The sequence below is a fragment of the Lates calcarifer genome, linkage group LG15 (assembly GCF_001640805.2).
Source record: "Lates calcarifer isolate ASB-BC8 linkage group LG15, TLL_Latcal_v3, whole genome shotgun sequence".
NCBI lineage: Eukaryota > Metazoa > Chordata > Actinopteri > Centropomidae > Lates > Lates calcarifer.
Window position 1 is genome coordinate 10,585,569 of NC_066847.1, and position 25,213 is coordinate 10,610,781.

General features: G+C 41.3%; 2 protein-coding genes across 7 annotated transcripts; one reads left to right on the forward strand and one right to left on the reverse strand.

The window, feature by feature from the left end:
- Nucleotides 1-3,366: 3,366 nt before the first annotated feature.
- Nucleotides 3,367-10,512, reverse strand: sbk3 (SH3 domain binding kinase family, member 3). Of its 2 annotated transcripts, none has more exons than XM_051076247.1 (4): nucleotides 10,351-10,512; nucleotides 6,261-6,408; nucleotides 5,552-5,754; nucleotides 3,367-4,512 (listed from the first exon to the last, which is right to left on the reverse strand). In XM_051076247.1, exons 2-4 carry the CDS (start codon nucleotides 6,355-6,357, stop codon nucleotides 3,733-3,735), a joined length of 1,080 nt encoding a protein of 359 aa, XP_050932204.1. In that variant the 5' UTR covers nucleotides 6,358-6,408; nucleotides 10,351-10,512; the 3' UTR covers nucleotides 3,367-3,732. The 2 variants fall into 2 exon arrangements, with proteins under 2 accessions (XP_050932204.1, XP_018538191.1); XM_018682675.2 differs by lacking the exon at nucleotides 10,351-10,512 and adding an exon at nucleotides 8,601-9,016.
- A 2,345-nt stretch (nucleotides 10,513-12,857) lies between these two features.
- On the forward strand, nucleotides 12,858-25,184 carry epn1a (epsin 1a). Of its 5 annotated transcripts, none has more exons than XM_018682660.2 (13): nucleotides 12,879-12,985; nucleotides 16,007-16,167; nucleotides 16,478-16,579; nucleotides 16,965-17,123; nucleotides 17,784-17,912; nucleotides 18,257-18,377; nucleotides 18,553-18,710; nucleotides 18,815-18,886; nucleotides 20,070-20,153; nucleotides 20,665-20,944; nucleotides 21,567-21,731; nucleotides 21,968-22,210; nucleotides 23,217-25,184. In XM_018682660.2, the coding sequence occupies exons 3-13, from the start codon at nucleotides 16,511-16,513 to the stop codon at nucleotides 23,681-23,683; spliced, it is 1,947 nt and encodes a 648-aa protein (XP_018538176.1). In that variant the 5' UTR covers nucleotides 12,879-12,985; nucleotides 16,007-16,167; nucleotides 16,478-16,510; the 3' UTR covers nucleotides 23,684-25,184. The 5 variants fall into 5 exon arrangements, with proteins under 5 accessions (XP_018538178.1, XP_018538176.1, XP_018538180.1 ...); XM_051076416.1 differs by lacking the exon at nucleotides 12,879-12,985 and adding an exon at nucleotides 12,992-13,237; XM_018682662.2 differs by lacking the exon at nucleotides 16,007-16,167 and having other exon boundaries at nucleotides 12,858-12,985.
- Nucleotides 25,185-25,213: the final 29 nt, after the last annotated feature.

Below are 25,213 nucleotides of genomic sequence, written 5' to 3' on the forward strand. Positions count from 1 at the left end.
ATATTGCTACACATACCCCAGAAGTCACAGACAACAAAACTCTCACTGGCAACCACCCCACCACCCTCATGGTAGGCCCAGTCAGTTCAAGAGGGAGACACTCATCATCCCCTTGACATATCGGGGCTACACGGACTCCAGGGGGAGTGCACGAGGGGTGGCCCTAACAAGGTCGACTGGGCGAGGCCGTTGACAGGTTGACAGATGGAGGCAGTGTAAGCAAAAGAGAGGAGGCGAGGAGCCAAGAGGCACGATCAATCCTGTAAGCACATCAACCTGCCACTCTGCCCACGCTACCCTGGCATGTGGGGAAAAGCAGAGCCAAGATGAGCAGAGATGAAGAAAGAGAAGAAAGACAAGAGAGGAGAAAGCAGCTCAGAATGGTCGAGAGGCAAACATGCCAGATAGTAAACACATGATAATCTCTCTACTTGTTTATTAGTTGGAAGGCACCACAGGGGGCATGCCAACTCTGCAATGTATACTCTCTCTCTGACCTCCTTCTCACCCTGGCACACCCCTCCCTCACTCTACCCCTCTGAATTTCAACCAGCTGATACATTTTTCATGCACTGCTGTGTTTCCTATGCGTGAAAACACACACAAACACACACACACACACACCAACTGAACTCTGCCATTAGCACATTGCAAATCTCATTAAATGCTCAACTAGCGTAAACCAAATCCAGTGTTGGTCGTCAGTGCTTCTCACTGTGTAAAAGCGATAATACGAGGCAATAATTTGATTCTTCCAGCGAACCTGTTTAAGCAGTTAATGTAGCTGAATCTGAACGAGCAGCAAAGCTGAGGGTGTAGTGGCACATCAGGCCACGATGACGTGTGTTTGGCCTCCTTCTGGGGATACATTTCAGACTTTTGGCCATATGAACTCTTTATTTGCTCCACTCCAGCCATCAATCTGGCTCTCATATCAGTGTCTGCTTTTGCAGCTATCACTCTCAGGACATGTGATGTCTTTTACCAGGTATCTGTCTAAATATCTGTTACAGCCAATGTCATTTTCCATCTGGTTGTCTCTGTCTACCTGTGTAAAAGCATTAGTTTTACAGAACATTAAGACGTGTAATGTAAGATATAAGTTGTGAAATCAGAAGATGCTTCAAAGAAAGAAGTAGATAAGGACTTTTGCACTAAAGTGTGCTTAATTCAGTACTGGTGGCATGAAATCAGAATTTGCTTCTTGGGTTTCCATATTACAGCGTGTCTTTCATGTTGACAAATGTTTAGAGGCCTGTGGTGACTTGGAAGTACATTCATGAATTAAAGTAAAATGAGCTGCATTTCTCCCTGCCACTGCATGCATTTGGGTTTTTGTAAGGACAAGCAGTCCACATGAGTAGCTGTCCTTGTTTCTCCTGTTTTCATCATCCCTGCTATCTGTCCTCGTGAATCTCCAGCAGATTTGCACCTCGACCAGCATCTTTGTGTTGGCACTCTATTGTCTCTGTGGTCCACACCATGTGTTTCCATTTGTCAGGCTGTGGTCCTCCATTAACTCCCCACCCAAGTGTCACATGAGCCTTGTTCCTTCATTTCCCAGAAGCTGTTACTAAAGGAGAGATCAAATGTTTTAATGTAAACACACTATGGAACAGTGTAAAGATTCATGGTAGCAGTGACCAGAGAAGACAGAGGTCCAGAGAGCGAGGGAACTAAAGGGAGACAGGCCTCTGAGAGCGCACAAAGTAGATGTGACCACAGGAGCAAAGATGAAAGGGAACGACAAGGCCTAAGTGGCATGATGGGAGAAAGGGAAAAGTAATCAGCAGGAGGGCCAGAGATAAAAACAGAGCGGAGACGAGGGAGTTAACAGGCAAGATGGGTCACAGTGTTCCATTAGATTGTGCTGTTACAGGCCCGCGGGCGCCAAGGCAGCCTGACTTTTGCCTTTGGAGGGCTGTGGAGTGCAGATAGTCAGAGAGAGGTGATGATGTGCATGGTGTGTAAATAGATGGACTTGGGGCCTATTTATAAATCCATCTGGAGTGGCCCTTAGCAGGGGTTAGCACAGGCCCTACTGACATATACACACACTCACACTGCACATTAGCAGCTCGCTACTAACAGGGATCCACTCCAAATTGAAACTGAGATATTGTGCACAGTGAAAGTTGAAACTGGGGATTTATTTTTGTGTCATGTCTTTTTTGCATTAATTTATTATGGTGGACCTGAGCTTGGATGTATCTAATGTGTAGCAAAATTGATTTTTTACAATTTAAGTGGTACTAAGTTTTTTGCATTTATAGAGACACACAGTTGCTAAGGTAACATGATTCTGTAGTAGCAAACATATACAGTACAAAGGGGCTATTAGAAACCAGTGCATTCTTTTGGGGGCAGTGCAGGTGATTTATCAACCAGTAATTGTCCTCTGTGACAGATGTAGGACAATAGTCCCCGTGAACATGTGTGTGGATTTCACGTGACATTTGTTTTACTGTCAACACGTTAATCATTCAAGTATAAGTGCAGTATGATATATTTTAATACAGGTCATTTTGCCTCAGAGTCATTTGTAGACAGGAAGTGAAGGTGAATATTATGTCTCTCCTGCTGCAGGTAGGCTGCCCAGGATTTGTCAAGAAGATCACCCTGGTATCACTATCAGGTTGTATTGTTCAGTCCAATTTTAGATGTGCTTCTTCTGTTCTGCAGCACCTGTTGCTTCAGTACGTCAAAGATGTCACTTCTTTCCGGAGGTACACTTTTCCAAAGCCTCTTATAAAACTTTTACAAGTTGTCAGAGATTTGTTTTATTCATAATTGTTTTTTAATTGTATCGTTTATATAAAACTAAACTAAAACTAAATTAATTATATAAGGAGGAAAATGCTTGTTCAGTTTAGAAGTCATGTTGACTTTATACATGTTGATACTTCCTCGATAAAAGCTTATTGGCTCTTTGCCTCACAGTTTTTCAGTTACAAATGTTTGGATGTGACTGATAAATGTTTCTTGGCAGCATGCTGTTCTTCGTTCAGAAGGTGGGGGGTCAAACATTTGTTGATTAGAGTCCAACCAAGCTATGTTAGAGGAGAACACACATGGCCTTTCAAACCTGTAATTGAATATGCATGACTTTTTATTTACAGTTTTTACTAAATCATCTCTTAAAGGTATTAAGACCAAGCACTCATCAGGGTGGGAAAGGGTTTGCTGTGGCAATACTGTTGGAGTGGAGGAGCAGTACTGTGCAGTGTTTTAGTGCAGTGCTGTACTTAAAATAGACAGCAAACTGTCTCATCTAGGAGAATGCTTTTTTGCACTACATAAATTAAATCCACCAGACTTGACCTGTTTTGATATATATGTATAAAAATGTCACAAGAAGTTAGAATGTAAAGACAAGTAGTTTACTTTATTCAGACAACAATCTCCAACATGGATTTTAAAGGCATTATAATACATCTATATGATACATGTCAAGGTTTCAGACAACACAACACTCATTGTATCATCTATAGAATCGTCTCAGTAACACACACATACATACAAACACACACTGGAATATATGTAACAGTGGAAGTGTTAACTTTCATACACATATTTATAAAAATACGAAAAATACAGCACCTTGTAGTGTGTACATCTGCAGTGGAGTAAAATCTATATTTACACACAAAAATACATCGCAACAATGTTTATTTCTCAGAAATGTTTCATTCATTAAAAATCTTTCTAGAAACAATTTCACAAAGACAAAGCTTATCTCTCCCCTCTTCCCTCCCTCACCAGCTCCTCCTCCACCCCTCCTCCCTCTCTTATTTTTCTGGCCTCCTTCTCAGCCTCCTCTGCTTTCCTCCTCTCCTCCTTTTCCGTCTCCATCAGCCACGGACCTCCCAGGTAGCTCAGGATCTCCTCCGGGCTCCCGCGCTGTTTGGGCTCAGGGTGGAGCAGTTCCTTGAAAAGAGTCATCACCAGTGGGCTGAGGCCCTCAAACTGTGAAGGAGGAGGGTTGTCTCTCTGGTTTTCCTCCATGGTTGTGTAACTGTCAGCGTCCTCCTCGCCCCTCCACTCTCTGATCTTCACCTCCTTTTCTGCCTCACGGTTAAACCACTCCTTGTATCTACGGTAGCCACGGTCGTCATGGGTGCTCTCCTCCCAGGGGAAGCAGCCAGTTAGTAGGCAGTAGACGAGTACACCGAGGGCCCAACTGTCAATAGAGGGCTCCACTGTTATCCAAATGTCCTCCATCTCGTCTTCAGTCCCATCACGGAGCCTCCTCTCCATCTCCTTCTCAGCTTCCTTGGCTGGCTCCACCTCGGGAGTGCAGAAGGGCGACTCGTACCACACGGCTCGAACGGTGGAGCCGATGGCCCGGGTGAGGCCAAAGTCGCCGAGTTTGACCCAGCGACAGGAGCTGTCACACAGGAAGATGTTCTCTGGTTTGATGTCCCGGTGGACAAAGCCCAGGGAGTGGAGGTGTGTAACAGCACCGCTCAGCTGGGCCATCACCCTCTGGACACACTCTTCATCCACCCCAACCTAAAACAAAAAGACAGCCTGGATCAGCAGTGCTTCAAAATCTGAAACACACTCTTTATAAGTTACTATAGCTTCCAGTTTAGACTGGGACAGAAGATTAGATGCAGTGTGGTCAGAACACTACATTGTTGGCGCAAAGACAAACAAAGTCTGCGTCACCAAACTGGTTGATGACGCTCTTGGAAATCCCTGCTTTACTTCATGTGTTCACCTCTTCATTCTGGAAGAGCAGGGTGCCCTTACTCTTATCGGTGCTCTATTATGTTACTGGCAGTGACACAAACACAGAACAGGGTGAGCTGGAAAATGCTATCCAGCACGTCTTGAGTTTTTGCTGACAGAAATGAAAGCTCAAAAGGACTGGATCAGCAGTTACATTTTCCATCAAATTCCCTTTAAGGAAGCCACACTGCAGACATACACAACACGACTGTGGCAGCATTGCATTTGATTCAGATTCAGAGTCTATCAATCCACAACCTTGTCTTCTTGACATTATTTGCTACATATTTATTTTGATGCCTCAGTTATTTTCACAGGCAATATTTTTCCAGAGAAGGAAAGGGCTACATTCATTATAAAATAAAAGTAGTTTGGTTGAGATTAAGGAAAGACTGTTGTTTTGGTTAAATGGTGATAAAATTAACAGGTTCTTTAAGACACTGCTGACTTTTTTAGTGTTGAAGTGCTGTGACACTTCTTGCTTTAGTTGCCACAAGTAGATTTTGTATTGCAAGAGCAGATATTGGAACTAAAATAAATATGTTCTCATGAAACTAAATTACATTCTCATTAAAAATGGACAACATTTCCACATTATATTGATAAAGAACATAATGTGGGTGGCAGTATGTTTCTTTATAAACATATCTGATGATGTATATCAGCGAGGTATAAATGGAATATCTAGTAGACAGAGCTGCAGCCCAACCTAACATGCAAGCTTTTCATCTGCTGAAACTAGAAGAAAAGTGCTCTATACTTCATAGTGCGTTAAGAACTAACAACATATTTCATGCCATACATCAGCAAAACTGACCTCTGACACTATCACACTGTAGAGGTCACCGTACAGTCCAGCTTGCTGGGCAAACACATAGTAGGTCGGTGTGGAAAAGAAGATGCCAAGAGCCCGTGTCAGAGAAGGATGGGTACAGTAGGAGAGCGAGAGGTTGTATTCACGCAGGAAAGAGGTGAGGGTGGTAGACTGACGAGGGAAGAACTTCAGAGCCATAGGAGTTCCTGAGAGGAATGAAGCAAGATGAAAATGCACTGAATATCTCACCAGCTTTAGTCAGATTTTGAGAAATCACTGCTGGAATGTGAGTGTTGTCCATCATTGACACTGTGAACAAATATAACTTCCCCTGTGGGGCGACTCTGTTTCACAGTTACACCCCAGTTGGAGCAACTCTATCCCAGAGAATGTACCAAAGCACTTCATTACAGCAACAGAGGCGCAAAAGGTTAAGTGAACACTATCAAAAGACAGATCTGGCCTCACATTACTGCAGTGCTGACCCCACACAACATGTGTAGTTTCTTCATTAGTGAGAAACATGAGCCTGAGATAAATGTGCTTCAGTGGAGTTATATCATTTCATCTATTTCAGTGTGTAATCAAAACTCTTAATTAACCACACTAGCATTAGGACGTTTGAATGGAAATGTCACACTCTCCTGCAGACTGAATTGAGATGTAAAAGCCTCAACCCGTCACGACCTTTCACCTCATGTCTTTGACTAACCTCTCTTTCTGTGTACAGCCAACATGACCTTTCCGTAGGATCCCTCTCCCAGGAGCTTGACCACCTGGAAGTGTTCAGATACTTTCAGATTGGGCATGGACTGCGCCGACAGGAAACATAGCTCATCGAGTTCCTGAGCTGCTGCAGCCTGAAGAGCACACACACACACACACACACACACACACATACACACACACACACAGACACACACACACACACATAAACACACAATTACATGTTCAGTGTCTACATCTGATGATTGGTTCAGTGGCGTCAAGAGAAAGGAGATCTGCGGCTTGTGCTGCATGTGTTGATGCTGATGATAGGTAACTTCACAGAATGAATCTGGATCTCAGGCTTCACATACTGATGTGTTACCTGAAACCTACGACGCGGCTCGTTGCGTAATGAGAACCTTGCAACTTTAAATCTCATATATCTCATTAGTTGCAAGAGTCAAGTGTTACAAATGCCACTCTCTCAATGCTCAAAGGGATTTTGTTGTTTTCTGAAAGTTTGTTCATTTCTTTGCTTACACACTCCTACTCAGAGTTGAACAAACATATGCGTTCAGCAGAAATTAGTGGAACATATTAGGTTATGTTATCACTTCCTGCTGATCTGGCTTAAACTCCATTGTCCTGCATACGGGATAAGCTTAAGATGTCAGTGTCTTTTCGGTGTGATCAGAACATCTGCCGCTGTCATTCAGTTTCCACCGTCATTCTCTGTTTTGTGAAGTCACATCCATGATGACTTCCTTTGAAGTAGATCCTCGTACACATACCACAGCAAATTAGGAAGGGTGTGAACAGTTACAGCACACAGCTTAACACAAGATAAGATAAAGCGATTGCGGGAGGATAATGTATTTTTATTTTTGACCTCCCACATGTTGCGTAACTGAGACAACTTAACCTTAAACTTGATTGATTAGATTAACTTGAGTAACTGTTAACTTCTTGCAGATAATTGTAACACTGCACAAATATTGATCAGATTTTCTGATTTGTATGCTTGATTATGGTCAACGAAATTTTCCGAACACTAATAAATCTCTGTTGGTGATAAGAGATATGACACTTGAAATTTATTAGTGTACAATATTTGAGTAATGCCTCGCCAGAAGTTTAGAAAATGGATGGATCTCAGGTATGAGATGCTGCTTGACAAACAAATGGATCTGATGTGCAGCCAAAAATAAGACTGCAGGTTTCAACCAGTCCAAGAGTTGCTGCTTGGCACAGATATTACCAAGACAGCTCTATTTTAAACAGAGCTGATGATGGGCTGCTTCAGGATCAATGGTGTATAACTGATGCTGCTCCGTGAGTGCACGAACAGGCTCTGGTTTATGTCTCCAAAAGGTCAGAAAACTCACAGACACACAAAACACTGTATTTGAGACAATTCCCACATGTACAGAAAGTTAAGTAGAGACATTTTTTGTACAGGAAACCCTATAGTGATACATCAATTTACAGGGCATGCATATTGATAAGGCTGAATATATAGGAAACAAAAATATTAGATATATACTATAGATATATTTTCTATGTATATTTGTGCACAGTTGTTCACAGTTATGAGCTCAAAGCATAGTGTTAAAGTCCTGAATTCAAATCTCAGTGGGGTTTCATTCACAGAGTTGTTAACACGGGTTATGGTTATCACATTATTACATTCTTCAGCTGCTTCACATACCACCCATCCCAAATGAAATGAATATGATTTATTACATTCTGAGATTTGCTTGCAGTTTCAGTTTTATACAGGTCACAGTTTAGGTTTGATTTAATGGCTCTGACACATAAACCATCGCGCATGCATCTGAAACATTTCTTGCATCAGGAGCATCCTGATATTTGCCATGTCCTTCCAAGCTGAGGTGATTATTAATGAAACCCTTATTAGTTAATGGCCCCTGACATAAAGTAAAAAGTGATCTGAGATGTTAATAATGGCTCTGCTGGAGCTAACATCATTAACAAATTTGAAGTCCAGTAGAGGTGCTCAGCGTTACAAGCTGAAAATCCTCTCAGCAACATTGTCTGTCAAACCTTTGCAGCCTCGGAGCAGTTGTGTAATAAAAAGCAATCATTGCATTTGTGCCATACCTGAATATCACTGCATTATATAGTAGCAAAAACACATTTGTAATAACATAAAACCCCCGACCATTTGCACACACAGAAAATTGTTGTTGTTTTTGTTTGTTTGTTTCGTGCAGCACCACATGACGATTTTTAAAATACAAATCAACCCATAAGACTTATTTAAGTGTACATGTAAAGGTTTGATGCTGCGTTTATCTCCACAGGAATAAAGTGCAATACTTACTGTCATTTTCTGCTCAGTTGGTTGATCTCTGGTCACTTTGTCTTGTCACTTTTCAGCATCTAAAGAGAGACTTAACTCCTTGCAAGCTGCTGTCAGTGCCACTTGCCACTGTTCTGTGCTGGAGATCTACTGTGTGTCCTTGACTAAACTGATTATTAATTGAAACTGAAGCAGATTTTTTATGCCTTTGCTCCGTGGGTCCATGCAGCAGCACAGCAGCTTTATAGAGGAGGCTCATAGATGTTTACTGGAAACCTGGATATTGACTGTGTGCTTCTCCCCAGGAGACACTCACTGATTTCTCTCCCTCTCTTTTCCTACTCTTGTGCCAACTCTCTCTCTCTCTCTCTCTCTCTCTCTCTCTCTCTCTCCTCCTGCCTGTTATGCTGGCAAATACGCGTGAACCAGCTACAAGGTATTTCAACCCCCCACCAGCACCACCCCCCATGTGCCCCCCTCTCTCCCCTCCACTACACAGCGGTGTTAATATCCCACCGTTTCCAATCTGTCAGTCAGCCTGACCACATTAACCCGTCGCTCTCCTGCCTCCCCTCTCCTCAGCTGTCACTCACTCTGTGCCCAAATACACCCCCTCCTCCCCCTCTGCCCCTCTCCTCCCCCTTCTCTTTCCATGTCTCTCTCTTTTTCTCGCCCTCTCAGCCAGTCTGAGTCAGTGAATTCCCCCCACAGAGTGGGATTCCTCATTTAATCAACAGGTATGCCGGAATGATTGGAATAGGCCAACAAGCTGTATCTGTGATCCCTGAATCTTGCTGGGATTACAGGGTACAGTTAAGCATACCACATGTGGACTCTTACATTGTCCAAATTCATAGTCCCTTTTTCCTATTTGTCCTTCATTCCTGTCTAACTCCACTAGAGGCAAAGTAGTTTGAAGTACATCAAATTCATTTAACTTATTTAGTCTCATGACTCTACAGTGAAGAACTTCTTCAAGTTTTTCATCTGTTACTTTTTATCATCAGCAGATGAACTTTTCCCACTCGTCTTACCCTTCCACTCTCTTCTCATAAAATCTCCCTTTATCTCTTTCCAAGTGCATATTATTGCCTATCATCACACACTGATGTAGCTAACAGCTGAAACCTTGCCTTACAGAGCAGCTCCTCTCTGTACTTTGCTGTCTACATGCCAGCTCTGTTTCCTACTTAGCACCAACTGCAGGTCAGACCACATCTCCAGCTCCCATGGCTTTGACACTCTCCTCCTCTTTCTGTCCACTCAGATACATTTCCCCTGGTACTACATACTACAGGACTATTATTGCCACTGGCCTGATGGCTGTGTGTTATGTAACAAAAACACTGGCTGCTATCACAACGGCCAGCCGCTTCTCCGGTTACTACCACTGCCATGCCGAGGTCATCAATGACCAACATGTATTTCCATGTTTGTGCTTGCACCATAGGGTCCCCTGGCCCCTGCTGTGACAACCATCTTTGCCGCTCCACCACCAAAACACAACTTTCATCACTTTCAATAACTTGATGTCAGTACTCTCATTCACAAATACTGTATGTGAGACACACGTATGTACAAAATGTGTATGCTATACACACACAAATGTTGATAGACAGAGGTACTTAAACACATGCACATGAGCACACACTCAGGACACATTTGCTGACATTTACTCGCAAGTTACATAATGTGTGTCTTTGCTATTTGGTTACACTTCTATATTTTTGAATGTTTTTCAATTCTAAAAAAGGAAATTGTTTCTACTTACGCTCTTCTCTTCTAAGTCTCCTTAGCCACATATTATACATTAAAATGACATATTAATTGAGAAAAAAAGAAATATGGCATAAGATGCCATAATATTTTATTCTAGAGTCGCATTTGTTTGTCATTGACTAAATATATTAGTGCTGGTGTCAATTAAAGTTTCAGTTTCCTGGTACGTGTTGTGAGAATGGTGCAATGAAAGAAATGCCACAGATTTCAAAAGAGGATGAGACGCTTCACAACTACAGCAGTTGGGAAATGATGAAAAAAAGTCTCAGTGAGTTGCAAAGAGTTCCAGTGGTGTTCTGAAGATTTTTTTTCTCATGTATTTCAAAATGTTGACCTACAAATTACAACAAAGAAGGGCCATGATTGGATCGAACCCACAATCTCTTTTTCTCAGTGTCGACATATATCATTAAAATTGTTGTGTTGTGTTAGTTTTCAGATGATTAAATAAACCTGGACAGACAAAGATGTAAAAGCATCATCATTGTGCCAGATTGAGAGAGCTGATCTTCAGATTCTCTTTAAGCACGTGTACGCACCCATTAGACACTTTATGTTTTACAAACATGAACATCATATTTTTACGTTTTGGAAAAATTACTGAATGTGTCTTACATCCACAAACTGATGATCTAAATTGTTTTGGTTAATTCAATTATTTGCCATGAGCTTTAGAAGTTTTAGTTTGTTATAAAACAGAAAAACAAACTCTGATTTCATGTTTGCAGAATCCCAGAATCCAAGATTGATTTTTTTCCAGAGTTTTAAAGGTTTAAACTTTGCATTTCTCAGGTTGGTTGTAATACTTTTCTCGGTTAAAAAACAGAGTCATGGTGTCTCAGACTACACTCTTCTTCTAACAGATAAGGGGCGGAGAGCATAAAGGAAATACTGTGTAAAGTTTCAGTGTGACATAACAGTGGAACAACACCTGTCAAAATAGCTTTTATGCTAGTCATAATCACCTGCATTTTTTGTTTATCTTCATGAGATTAGTGTTTCCAAAGCAGTGCTACAGTCCATTACAGTTATATAGTTTGCTTGAGTCATGCTGCAATGCTTTCTTCAGTCCCCTTCTCTCTGGGGAGAAGGCAGAGATAAAAGGATAAAGAGATGCAGGATAAAAGGGGAGCTTGTAACATACATGCATGCCAGCTGTTACTGTGTTGTTCTGATCTAAGGGGCTTACCATGTATTATTTATGGTTCCACAGAGAAGCGACTCTGAATGAGGCTGTTCTGGTTTCACTTGATGCAAAAGTTAGTTCAAGGATGCCTCTCTGTGGACAGTGTGGGTTATAGCATTACAGAGGAGAAGTCACAGAGAGTGTGATGCATTACATTACATGATTTATCAGAGAAGTTTAAGCCACCATTCAGTTCTGTGGGGTTAAACATAAAGGTAAAATACATGTTGCTAAGCTTTGTTGATGGAGTTGTAGCTGTAATTTCAAACCAGTGAGGATAATCAACAAGCAGCCTTCCCACGTGTTTCCCTGCTGAGTCTCTGACAAGAAGACCTTTGTTTGATGAGCAGTCATGTTGAGTCTCTGCAGAAGAAAATATTATGTATTTACATAACTATTAACGAGAAAAAAAGATTTTGATTTTGTAACCTGTTTATCCATAACTTAAAAGGAAAACATGATCAAAAGAAATAGTCTGCTCCAGCTCAGGCTTAAAACCTATCCATATTTTAATAATGATACCAATTATGATGATGGTGATAAAGTTGTTTGTTTGTTTGTTTGTTTGTTTGTTTGTTTTTTTGGGGGGGTGTCATCATATGAACATCAAATAAAGTTTAGATTTAAAAACCTTCATCACAGTGAACCGTATGCATCGAGCTAAGATTTCCACTAGATATAGATATAAAAATAGGTTAGAAATATTTTAAACATTGTCTATCATCATCCCTATCATCATCAAGATGATGATAAGGAGGATGATGAGAGACAGGCCCGCTCCAATCCTTTACTTAACAAGTAGCCTATGGTAACCAGTAACAGTAGTTGTCAGGTAAATGTAGTGCAGTAAAAAGTACAATATTCCTCTGTAGTAGGAGTATAAAGTACTTAAAATATCCAAGGAACGTACAGGTACCTAAAAACTGTTCTTAAGTGAATTACTTGAGTAAATTTGCTTCGATACTTTCCATCACTTTAAAACTGCCATTAAAAGCACAAATCAGCTCTCTATATTGGTGTATGGTTTATAATCAAGGTTACAATTTTACTTCTGATAGGCCTGTAGAGTATGTAACTACGTAAAATGGGAAAACAAACTAACAAACACAGCCACAACAATAAATCATTAATAATGTTCACACTAAACTCGAAAGAGGATGTGATTTCTTCCTCTTACATGACATAATTTGAATAATTAAAGGACTAGTCAAAATGTTACGCTCCTAGCTCCCCTTGGAAGGCTCTGAACATAAATAAAACGTCGTTTTGTGTATCTTTTTAGTGGGTCTTTAATTCTGACCATTAAAAAGATCAATTAATTATTCATGAGTATCCTACTACCATCCCAGGAAAACAAAGCTAAGGGGGGTGCGGTCTTTCCTGTAGCCGAGAACGGAAGCGGAAATTCGGCCATCTCCTCGTACAGTCAAGCTACAACAGGGTCAGTACACACTTTATTTGGATATTTTTTGTGATGTGTCGTCAACATTTTTTTTGACATTTTGGCCAGTAATTTGACCGAGTATATTCCGTGTTACCCTGAAGCAGGATGTGTCTTCGGTACAGCTCGTTCAGTGTAGCAGTCCCATTGCCAGTTTCGAACTAGCAGTAGCTAGCTGGCTAACTGCTAGCTGGCTAATCTTTCCTAGCAACAGCAGCAGCAAGTGATTTCTTCAATCAGTCAAACTGGCAGGTAACCTTAACCTTTGTTTCTAGTCCGGTCAGTTTCACTGCTGTGGCGGGGACATTTGTTTGTCCACTCATTCCTACCCAGCTACACCCTTCCGTACCCATGTTTAAACTTTACCCAGACCCCGGTGGCAAAGTGCTAGTCAACTGTTTCGGTTAGCTTAGGTGAGAATGGGAGAGTTGCTTGCTAAGTGGCTAATGTAAGCTAACAGCTACAAATGACAGCTACCGTTAGTTGGCCAAATAGCCTTACTAAATGTTCATAAACTTGTCTTTCGCATATGGACTTTGTGACACAGGTGTGCTCTTGTGGACACTGTTGTATACTGTGAGGGTACCCTTTTACTCACTCAGCCCGGATTCAGTTTACAGTTGTTGTCTCAGCTAGCATAATTAACGGTTGACTGTTTGGTCGGTAGCATTGCGTTAGCTAGCTAACTTGGTAGGTGTAACGGGGAAAGCTGCAGTTGTGTCTGTGTAACGATTGTTAACGTTATCTGTGTGCAGCCTGGCTGGGTGGGAGTAACTTATTAATTTGGCTGTGCAACGACAACTGCATGCAAGTGATAGGAGGAACAAGTTAGCTTTGGTTTAATAACAACTCCTCGACCAGTTGTTAATCTATTCTACCAAATGGAGCTTGCATATCAAAGCGTAGGTGTAACTGTGATTTACTGATAATCATTCATCTGATGTAACAGGGCATTAAGCTTGACCTTAGCTAGCTGTGTGTTGAAATAACTCAAGGCATCCGCTTGTCACAGAGAACGATAAAATAATTGTTTATTTTCTTTCTTTGCTTCAAACTTCCTTAGTTAAACTTGCTTTTTTTCCCGCTAATGGTGTCAGAAATTGTGGAAATATGAATCAGACGAGAAGCCTGACATACTAAAGGCATGTTATGTCCCTTATCAAAGATTAATTGATGTGTCTGAACTTTGGTACTGTAATTCAGGAGTCCCTGGACTGACTTTTGCAATGGTTGACTTACATGTCCAGTTATGCAACATGGTCTCATATTTGTCTGACCTACAAATCTGTGCTAACTGTATGTTCAGCTAATTTAAATCACTTTATAAGTACACTAGACAGCTGTACCATTTGAATATCACAATTATCGTGTCCCAGATTTGATATAAAACCTGAATAAAAGGTAATATCCACTTGCATATGGCTAAAATGTGTAGTTTCTGTTAATATGTGAATGTCTTTTATCCTGAATGTTGAACATAATCTTCAGTTGCAGAAGAAGTTAAAGATTTTTTTTTTTAAAAAGACACTAATCTAAGGTACACTTTTCCTCACATTTGCTAAAACAACAACAACAAAAAAAAAAAAAAAGAAGAAGAATGCACACATATAGAACTGTTTAGTCTGAGTGCAGTATCCAGGAAGCACTGCTGGGGGAATAGAGAGAGCAACCTTGTTATTCAGTTGCCAGCCAGTGCTCATTTCCCAGGTTGGAGGAAGATATTCATGCAGTGGGTGGAAAAGCTTTATTGTCTTCTGTAGCAAAGAAATTGTGCCCTCATTCGTACGTTTCTTGAGAGATGGCAGTTAAGGGAGTTACCAAGCACTATGTTTTTAGATTATATTAAATTCACTTTATAGAACCTCCTCTTTTTTCTGTTTAGTCCGAAGACACGAACATTTGTTTAGAAAATATGGCAGTGAAAGGATACATCTGGTTAGCAACAAAGTTTCAGCCTGCTTTGTCAAAATACAAACAATGCTTAGCAGGTACTGAGGGATCCAGTACTCTACCTCAGAATCATTCACCACATGCCATTACACCACTTGCTGCAGAAAGGATGAATCCATGAGGTTTCTGTCAAATTCAGAAGCTGACACCAGTGTGGCATGGCAGAAATTGTCATTTATTGCACCAAACAATGATTTTCTGAAACTTTACATGGTCTTTTTCTGCCATAGACTGACTATTTCAAGGCCTGAACACTGTATGTTCTGAGATGCCCTTGTACATAGTTCATATTTGCATACATTTTGCCCATCTGTTAGCTTAAACCTCTCTGTCTGTCATTACTACTTGCAGTGTTTGTACTCCAGTCTTTTTAGTTGTCCACTCTGGTAAACTCTCAATCTCTCTGAGGGCTATGAGGTTTTGCAGCCTGCTTATTTGAATTCAAGACAACAGTGTAAAGTGTTTTCAATTTAATGATAAAGAATGTGTTTACCTGGAGTTAAATAAAGGAATATGTGTTATTGTATAGGAAAATATAGTCTCTGTTCAGAAAAGCAATATTTATTTAGTGCTACTGTTGCTCATCTCTCCCTTGATGGACTGACAGAAGTTGCCTAAGCACTTTCAAAATGCAAAAGTACTGACTGGCTCATGAAAGAGTTTGAGATACTCAAATGTGGAGTGTGCTTGAGCATGTGAACCACAGGGCTTGTCAAATGAGGTTATTTTCTGAAGTATAAGGAACAGTTTTTTTCCTGGTACTTACTAGTTCAGGCATTGTTTCTTTATACTACCAATTTATTTTATTTTCTTAAGCAATTAAGGCCTTTATTTTCTGGTTTTAAGAGTATTGGCTTTGAAAATTAAGATAAAGCATATAACTCATATGTTGTATCTCCGACTATCACCCATGTGTGGATCAGCAACAAAACATGTGATTTTCTTGCTGAATATCTCCTTTGTCCATATTTTATAGTGGTTACTTTGGAATCAGTCCTAGTTTAAGTCTTAGCTTAACTGTTTGTTGTGATGTAGCTGTAATCTCTCATCAATTTCAATCTTGTTCCATAGTTTTCATCCCCCTACGCCTGTGGTTTTGAGACCCAATGTTGCCACGGGGAGAATCAGACAAACTGAGACAAAGCACTCCGTGAATGAGTGGTGCACAAGATAGAGTAACAAAAAGAAACCAAGAGGAGAGACCCTTATTCTGCATCATTCTCGTGTAACAGGTGTGCATGACATTTGTCTTTCTCCTCCTATTGATGCCAACAGGCAGATTATTGATTTCTGGTATGAATGCCATCACTCACACTCTGATTGTTCTTCTCAAGGTCTCCCACTCTTTCAGTCAGACTCTTGTACTTGGATATATCTTCTCAGTCTTTTTCACTCTTAATATTGTTGTTCTGTTCTTCTAAGGCTTATTAATTTGTGTCTGTTGTAAAATTACTGTAAAATGTGAATATTTTTTGCTCCATGACTGTTTGTTTTGCATTAACTATATTTTACAACCCTTCTTTTCCTTCGGCTGTTCGGTAGATTGCAGCAGAACTCGGTGGTCAGACCGTTGCCATGTCGACCTCATCGCTACGGCGACAAGTAAAGAACATCGTCCACAACTATTCAGAGGCTGAAATCAAGGTTGAGTATCCCTGTGTGCTTATCTGGCTTTTCTTTTTCTCTATCTTACACCCACATCCCCCATATGTCCAGGACTTAAGCATAGCCTATGTATTTCTGTATCTCTGCAGCACAAATGACATTATGCAGCTTTTGATAATCTAATATTTCTTTGAAGCAACTTCCTCACTCTTTCTTCTTGTTATTTTCAGTATGAGCTAACCTAATCATATCATCCGTTCATTATTTTTCCTCTCTGGAGCTTGTGTTGTGATCGAGTTTGCATTGCTACCTAGAACAGTGCAGCCCAATAAATTGTCACAAATTAATGGTTCAAAATTATTCTTATCACAGACAGTTAATTAGAAGATAATTAAACTTTGTCCCTTGCTGTGCTGTTGTCCAGGTTAGAGAAGCAACATCCAATGACCCATGGGGCCCCAGCAGCTCTCTGATGTCAGAGATTGCTGATCTGACCTACAATGTTGTGGCCTTCTCGGAAATCATGAGCATGGTGTGGAAGCGCCTCAATGACCACGGCAAGAACTGGAGACATGTATACAAGGTGTGTGTTTGGAATAAATGTTTGGCAATGTATCACCATTCATATTTTTGATACATAATAAAGTGTATAGATTCTCTAACTATACATTTTTGTATTTGCAGTATTACACAGTATAATGGTATTCTGACCAGTATGTGTTGAAATTGATTCCCTAGTTGCTATTTACTGCACCATATTTATTGTGCGCCATATTATTTGAGTGTCCAAATTGTGAATGTGATATTTACACTGCATAGTTCCTTCAAAACTTGCTACAATGGAAAGAAAAAAGTATATTTCTGCCTGCCACAGAATGTCCATGGCATGGTACTTAACTTTTCATTACCAATCCCACAATGAAATGCATTTAGTCATTTCAACACTGTAGAATGACAGTGATTGTCTTAAATCTCAGTTTACAGCTCACTACAAAGTAATCTAAAGCGTGTCTGTTTTTATAGGAATAGTCGATAAGTAAACCAGGGAGTGATAGTTGTAGTTAGTCTCTCTGAGTTTTCACATCGTGGGTTATTTTGTGATTCTCAGTCCTACACAAGCTGTTTGCATATTTGAGTGTAAATAAGGGGACGTGTTAACTGATTTAATATTTGCATTTCTACTATCTCAGTGCACAGACCTTTTCTAAAATTGCTCAGTGATTGTGATTTGTATTTTCACCAGGCTATGACTCTTATGGAGTACCTGATCAAGACTGGTTCAGAACGTGTTGCCCAACAGTGCCGAGAGAACATATATGCAGTCCAGACCCTCAAGGATTTCCAGTACATAGACAGGGACGGCAAAGACCAGGTACCCAAACACACCCATGCCAACAAAACTACATAGAAAGTTAAAGTGATTAGTGAGAAAGGTCCACCTTTGTGAAAAGCAGGTGTACTTTGTCAAACATACGGCTTCTGGTTCATTCAAGGACTTTTTACAATGAGTTTCTGACCTTTGTGTGAACATAAGCCAGCTATAAAAGGTTTTATTGGTTGTTGATAACTGAAAATGTGGTAAGTTACCAAGCTGGTACACTAACAATAAGTACATTATAAATATCTGCATTAGTAACTAATCTTATGTCTGTTTGGGTGATAGTTTACATAAAAAATAAGTATTTTAATTATGTGTTTACACCTGTATTTTTCTAGGGGGTCAATGTGCGAGAGAAAGCCAAACAGCTGGTGACACTGCTGAAAGATGAGGAGAGACTAAGAGAGGAGAGGATCCACGCCCTCAAAACCAAAGAGAAGATGGCACAGACCTCCAGTGGTGAGATGGCTACTTTACCTGCTGTTTAAACAGATTGCACCAGTGCTTTGAGTTAGAGTATTACACTTTGAAAGAGGGCTGGGCCTACAAAAACATAAAGGGCCTTTAGTTCAGTGTAGCTGATAACCTATGACAAGCTCTCATCTGTGTGTATGCATATATGTTTCTGCTTTAGCCTCCTCAGCTCCCTCAGCACCCAGCCTGGGGGGCAGCCTGTCGTTGGGCTCCCACTCTGGAGGGGGAGATCCTGAGCAAGCCTGGCCACAGAGCTCTGGAGAGGAAGACCTGCAGCTCCAGCTGGCCTTGGCGATGAGTAAAGAAGAGGCAGAGCAGGTAACACAAAGCAGCATACTGGAGGCTCACAGAGCTAGGTTCTATTTCAACCCCTACATACACCTAGATTTGCTCTCACCATGTAACCCCATGACCTCCCCCAGACTAGCGCTGACCCTCTGGAGGACGCAGAGCTCCGCTATGCAATCACACTCAGCAAAGAGATGCACCAAAAGGTCAGGGGCAGAGAGTGTGCCCAGCTGACTGGCCAGCCAGTCATCAACTATCTGTGTTTCTGTCAATTGGAATTTCTCAAACACACATCAAGTATCGCTCAATCAAGAAAATTAATTTATGCTCATATTTGTCATGTGTGGCATTTTCCTCAAGATACAAAAATTGCACCACACTGCAGTGATACTGTTGAGATAATTTAGTTTGTTGAACAGTGTCACATTCTTTTTATAGTGCTTGTGATCATAAAAAGTTTGCAAGTAGGTGCTTTTCAAATCTCTGTCAAGATGCATTAAAACAGCACAAAAGTGAGCACTCAAATAATTGATTAACTCTAATTTAATCGTTGAATTTGCATGGCATTGGCAAATATTCATTATAATTGACTGAATTAAACTTTGAGTGGTTTATAAACATTGATGATTCTTTATTCCCTGTCACCCTCTCTGAAATGCATGCATTCATCTGTGGTCTTAATATGAAACACACTTGTTTCCTTAACTGTTACATCTATCTCCTGCTGTTGCGACTTTCCTGTGCTGTGTTTACTGAGTGCCTGTTGTATGCAAGTGGTTACAGTCCTGCATCTACTGCACCACTTGACTGGTTAAGTCTATAAACTAATGCAGGGTCTTTAAAGGATAATGCCATTGTTATTGTTACTTAGAGGCATCACGCATAAGCCTGTTTCCTCATGGATTAGTCAGCGTGCTGCTGTTTGATTGTCAGTCTTCCTTATAATGAGGTAGGATGACAGGTGTAATTAAGTTGGGATGTCCAAGGATGCACTGAGCGACGAGCTCAGCATGTTGTTCATGCTGGGAATCGTATCCATGTCAAAACCTTCTTGCTACTTGCTTTAGTTTTATTTTAGTTCGCCTTGTGACACTAGTTCTGAATGAGTAGTAGTTTTTTTTTTGCGTAAAACTGCGCAAAAACGTACGAGCACTCTTTTTTTATTGAACAATGTTTTGCAGAAGTGTTGTGGGATTTATGGGCCGGTCCATTTGCGTTAATTATTTGTTGACTGTAGATAACTATCAACGGTCAGGTTTTCAGTTTCCACTCTCGCCAATTCAGACTTAAATCGTGGAGTGGTGAACTGATCCGAAATTTGTACCTGTGGTGTGCTTTCTGAGGTTGTGTGTCTCAGGTTACTGACATCACGGTGTGTGTGATTGGCAGGAGGAGCGACTGCGAAGAGGTGATGACCTGAGACTGCAGATGGCCATTGAGGAGAGCAAGAGGGAGAAACCGAAGTCAGAGGAGGTTCGTGTAAACTGAATCTGTATACCTCTCCTGGCCTTACCTCCTGTAGCTCTCTCTCTTTCTCTTTCAGTCCTCCCAATTCTGCAAATGTGCTCTTGAGCATCACGTTAACAGTGTCCCATAAAGTCTGCAACACATTTGAAATTAAATCATAAAAAGTTTCAAATGGCAGTGGTGACACATTTGGAAAAATAGTGTGTTTAGCTAAATAAATCAAATACTGAACATTAACTTGTCTTGAAGTTGTATAAATTACTGAAAGAAACAAAATTTATTGCATTCCCCTCCATACAAGGAACTGAGAATTTGTCACAAGTTCATTCAGATTTCACCATCTATTTGATGTGACTGTACATTGGTCTGTATTTTGCTCCATTTCCTCCTATTTCTAAGTTTTGTGCATTTCCTCTTTATACTCTTAACTAATCTCTGCAGTGCGAGTGAGTGTGTCCACAGATTTGTCCCTGAAGTCAGCTGCATGCTGTAATCCATAATCTCTTCTCTTGTTCAGAGTGCTCTGATGGAGCTGAGTGCCGCAGACCCCTGGGGGGCCCCTGCTGCTGCCACTGCGGGCTCTGCTGGCCCCTCGCCTCCACCAACAGTTCCTGCCCCTGCTGCTTCAGGGCCATGGGGCGCAGCCCCCTCGGACCCATGGGGGGTGGCGTCACCCACATCTCCTACAAGCTCTGACCCCTGGGGTGGGGGAGCACCGCCCACTATAGCCCCTCCTCCAGACCCCTGGGGAGAGACGTCCAATAGAGTCAACAACGTCGACCCCTGGGGAAGCTCAGGTATGCAGCGCTGGTCACGTATTCCGCCTGTAACCAGTCAGGTTGGTAGGAATGTCCTCATGACTGAGTATCTAAAGAGAACCGCGACCTGCTCTGTGAAAGAGGAAGTGAAGACCTCTCGACTTTTACTCCTCTACACGCCACCGTTCCATTTCCTGTCTCCATTACATTTTCTGTCATGTCACCATGCTGTCGTATCTTCTCATTCAGTCACATGCTTTCAGTTTGTAATGAGGAAAGCAAGCATGCTAAATCCATTCTCCCTCTGTGTCTAAACCAGGGATTTTTATCCTCTTGTTTCTACTCAGGACTGACTGTGGCTGTGTCTCAACCAGAGCTCTCTCTCCTCTTGCCCTTTTGTGCCTTTTTAATGTATGGGGTAGCTTCTTATTATCTCTCCTTTACCTCCACTGAGCTTCAGATATTAAATAACATGGTGGACAGACAAAGAACTACTTTCATCTGTCCCTATTTGTCCAGTCAGTGGTATTGTAGAGGTTAAGGAGAGAAACATCACTGTTGGAACCCAGCCCAGCTTCCTGCTCCCTCCTTATTGTGGATTGTACCTGTAAGGTGTTGTGTTAACCCTCCCCTCCCCTGCGTCTCCTCCCCTTCCCTGTAGCCGTGACCCCCCCAAGTGCCGACCCCTGGGGCCCCCCAGTGCCTCCCAGCACTTCCTCCTCGGGGGGGCCAGTAGACCCCTGGGCAAGGGACGGGCCTGTCCCTGCCTCTGACCCTATCACCTCCGACATCTGGAGTGGCACCGCCAAACACACTAACGGCACAGGTACATTAACACTTAAAGCTACGTGGACTCAAACACCAAGGTACTGGTACATTTTCATAGTTAAGACATAAAGCTACAGACTTGTCAAGTGCATGTACACAAAGTTGTCTTGTCCTACATTTCATCCTCCTCTGGTATGTGTTGTAAAGCGGTTTTATTTTGTGGTTTATTAGTTAACATTTTTATTTCAGTGCCTAATTTATTCTTTCTATCCCTCCTTCATTCCTCCCCCTCAGGAGACCCAGAGCGACGAGGGTCCTCAGCAACAGGCTGTGACAGCACAGGCTCACCGGTGCCCTTTGACCTGTCGTCTCTCGGTTCTTCACTTCCTGTACGCAAGACTCCAGAGTCCTTCCTCGGCCCCAATGCAGCACTGGTGGATCTTGATTCTCTGGTGTCATCTAAACCCAAACCCAAACAGCCACCACCTCCCTCTATCTCTTCCTCTTCAGCACACAATCCCTTCCTCCAGAACACAGGTTAGTTACAGTTATTATATGTAACTGTGTTTAATCAGAGAAGTGACTTTTGTAGATTGAAAGATGAAATCAGTCTTTGCCTATTCCAGGAAAGTAGCCATACCCATGGAGGTCTCCAGAGGTTATACAGGTTACAACGCCACCATTAATTTGTTCATGTTTGCAATTAAATTTAATTAAATGCAGCTGGAAGAAAAAAGCTTGATCAAAATATGTACTAAAAAGATCAAATTAAGTATCTCAAACCACAATGTGCTACCATTAACTCACGCAAATGGAGAGTTTGGCTGGAAAAAAAAAAAAAAAAAAAAAAAATTGGTTTCTCTGAACACCCCAAATCAAAAGCAGATACTTATCCACCCAACAACTCTGCGGTGACCTGGAGGCAAACCATGTTCTCTGAAGTTGCACTGAACTAAAGTCTTTCTGGGACAATGTGAATGCAACCATAAAAGAAATTATGGGAAATGCCTTTCCAAACAGCTGTGCCTTAATGTACCCAGGAAATGCTGAGGAAATAAAGATACCTGACAGAAATGTGCTTGTAGCAAGAAAAAAAGCTTTAACATGAAATGGATGTAAAGCTGATCCTCTACTTATAGGGCTGCTTTGACAGAAATGCCTTCTCATCTGGAAATGAGAATGTCTTGATTCGAGTATGACCAATATTTGTTGAATGTAAAAAAAAAAAAAATACTGCTTGAAATAATTAATAATGATAAACAAACACACTACATCACACTTGTGTAAATTGCATACTGGACCACCATTTTCTCCAAATGCAATGTGATCTCACAAAATCATTAAACGGTAAACTTTCCCCCTCCAGCAGATGACTGTGAAAACAGCCTTGTACTGTCAAACTGTGCACAGTGGAGCTCAAACATCCATCCAATAAGCAAAATGCATTATTGATTCGAGGGGGACTGAAAGATATTCTCAAGTGACTCATGCTGTGATATGTTATTTTTGTCTGTGTCGTCTAACCATCACCTCTGACCCTTAGGCTCATCTCCTGCTCCGGGTATGGCAGTGACTCCAGGCAGCACAATCTCCAGCAGGGGGGTTTCCCCAACACCTGCCTCCTCCAACCCGTTTGGCGTGGCCCCGCCCATGACCTCCATCTCACCTCAGCCCTCATCTCTAGGCCTGAGTGGCCTCCGCACCAGTCCCGTGCCTCCCAATCCCATGCTGGGCATGGTGCAGCCAGGAATGGGCATGGGGCCAATGAGTGTGGGTATGGGGGCTCCAGGAATGGGCCTGGGCATGATGCAGGCCAGCCCCATGGGCATGCCCTACAGTGGCCTCTCTCCTATGGCGCCACCAGGCTCGGCTCTGTTGGGGCCCGGAGGCACTGCACCTCCTCAGCTGATTTTGGGTGGGCCTGCTGGAACAGGAGGAGTGATGGGGGCAGGAGGATCAGTGGGAGGCGGAGGAACGACGGGAGCAAGCACCAACCCTTTTCTTCTTTGAGGAAGTGTCACCACTCCTTCGATCACCTATTTCAACCTCCTTTGTCGTACCTGCTGCCCCTTTCATTCATCCCCGTTCAACACAATTTGTGTCCAAAAACAAAAATGTCTACATCTCTATATTTAAAGAAAAAAAAAAAAAAGACAAAAAATCAAAAATTCTCTTTATCTTTTCCTTCAAAAGCATTATTTCATTTCAGAATAATTTTCCACATTTCGTTACTTTCATTTCAATATGGGTTATTTTTGGGTGGGAAATAGAGATCTATTTATTTTGTTTTAATCCTGTTCTGTTCTGTATCGTTCTTCATGTTGTGTTTTTTTTTTCAGTCCTGTCTGAGATGAAGGTAAGTCTGTGAGAGCAGGAGGCTTTTTCAGTAGTGTCACTCTATTCTAATATTACTGCACTGAAAGAGAGACGGAGGGAGAGGGGACATAGCCACTAACAAACTGAACAGAGAAACTGTCGTACCTGCCTCCTCCTCTTTTCTCCCTCTAGAATGAAAACAAACACTGAATCACTGAAGTGAAACGAGTGCATGAAGGATGATTTTTAATGAACTCCAGACTGAGATATGGACTGAAAAACCTGCATTAACATTTCAGGCACAATGTGGTCAAATTGTTTCAACTATTTCACTTTTAATTTAATTTAATGTTAAATGTAATTTATTTTTTTCCAATTTTTGGGAACAAATAAACAAGAAAAACATGACGATGCCATTTAAATCAAATGCTTTTTTTTCTTTTTTCTTCCTGATTATTGTAGAAAACTAAAGAGCTCTGACATCTGTTGTCTGATGGGGAGAAATGATGGGATGTTGAATGTGTGTGCGCGCACGTGTGTGTGAATGATGAACGCTCATTTGTGAGTGTGCAGATGCCTGTTTATGTGTATATGTATCAATATCTGTCTCCATTTTTCCTGTGTCCACTCTTATTTCAGTGACTCAGAAAGGAAGAAATGACAACCATTATTTTTGTTTTTAAAAATTGTCACTTGTATTAATACTATGTAATGTTGGGATTTCAAATGAGGTATTATAAGGGTCACACATTTCTCTGCCAATCTTATTTCAGTTTTTTTTCTCCACTGATCAAAAGCATTAGTTTAAGGGTTTTTATTTCTCCAATCACAGATTTCACACAGGATCCCTGGTGCACAGGAATCTCAGATCACCACTGTCCTTGTGTTTCATCCCTCTTTCCTTCAGGGGGAGGGAGAGCTACTGATGCTTCATAATGAAAAAAAAAGAAAAGAAAAAGGACAATTATTTCAATGAATGAAAGAAAAAGAAAACAGGGACTTGACAACATGCTCCATGCTGTTCTTTTAATTTAGTTTGATGAATTTATTGTTATTTTATATCAACAAGAAAAAAATATCTCTTTTATCGGGTAAGGTTGAATTTTGTGTGGTGTTGACTGTGAACATTCACATTTGAAAAGTAAAATGGAAAAAAAATCAAAAGAAATTTATGAAATAAAAGAAAAACACAGGACATGTGTTTGGCTTGTTTCATGCTTGCTC

Excerpts from the sequence above, each read along its gene's own strand:
- sbk3 (XM_018682675.2), bottom strand. Across the intron at positions 5,755-6,260 it reads GGCTGTACACAGAAAGAGAG|GAACTCCTATGGCTCTGAAG; the intron begins GTTAGTCAAAGA and ends CATTCCTCTCAG. Across the intron at positions 4,513-5,551 it reads ACAGTGTGATAGTGTCAGAG|GTTGGGGTGGATGAAGAGTG; the intron begins GTCAGTTTTGCT and ends TTTTTGTTTTAG.
- epn1a (XM_018682662.2), top strand. The coding sequence starts at position 16,511 with ATGTCGACCTCATCGCTACGGCGACAAGTAAAGAACATCGTCCACAAC. Across the intron at positions 16,580-16,964 it reads ATTCAGAGGCTGAAATCAAG|GTTAGAGAAGCAACATCCAA; the intron begins GTTGAGTATCCC and ends GCTGTTGTCCAG. Across the intron at positions 21,732-21,967 it reads CAAACACACTAACGGCACAG|GAGACCCAGAGCGACGAGGG; the intron begins GTACATTAACAC and ends CCTCCCCCTCAG.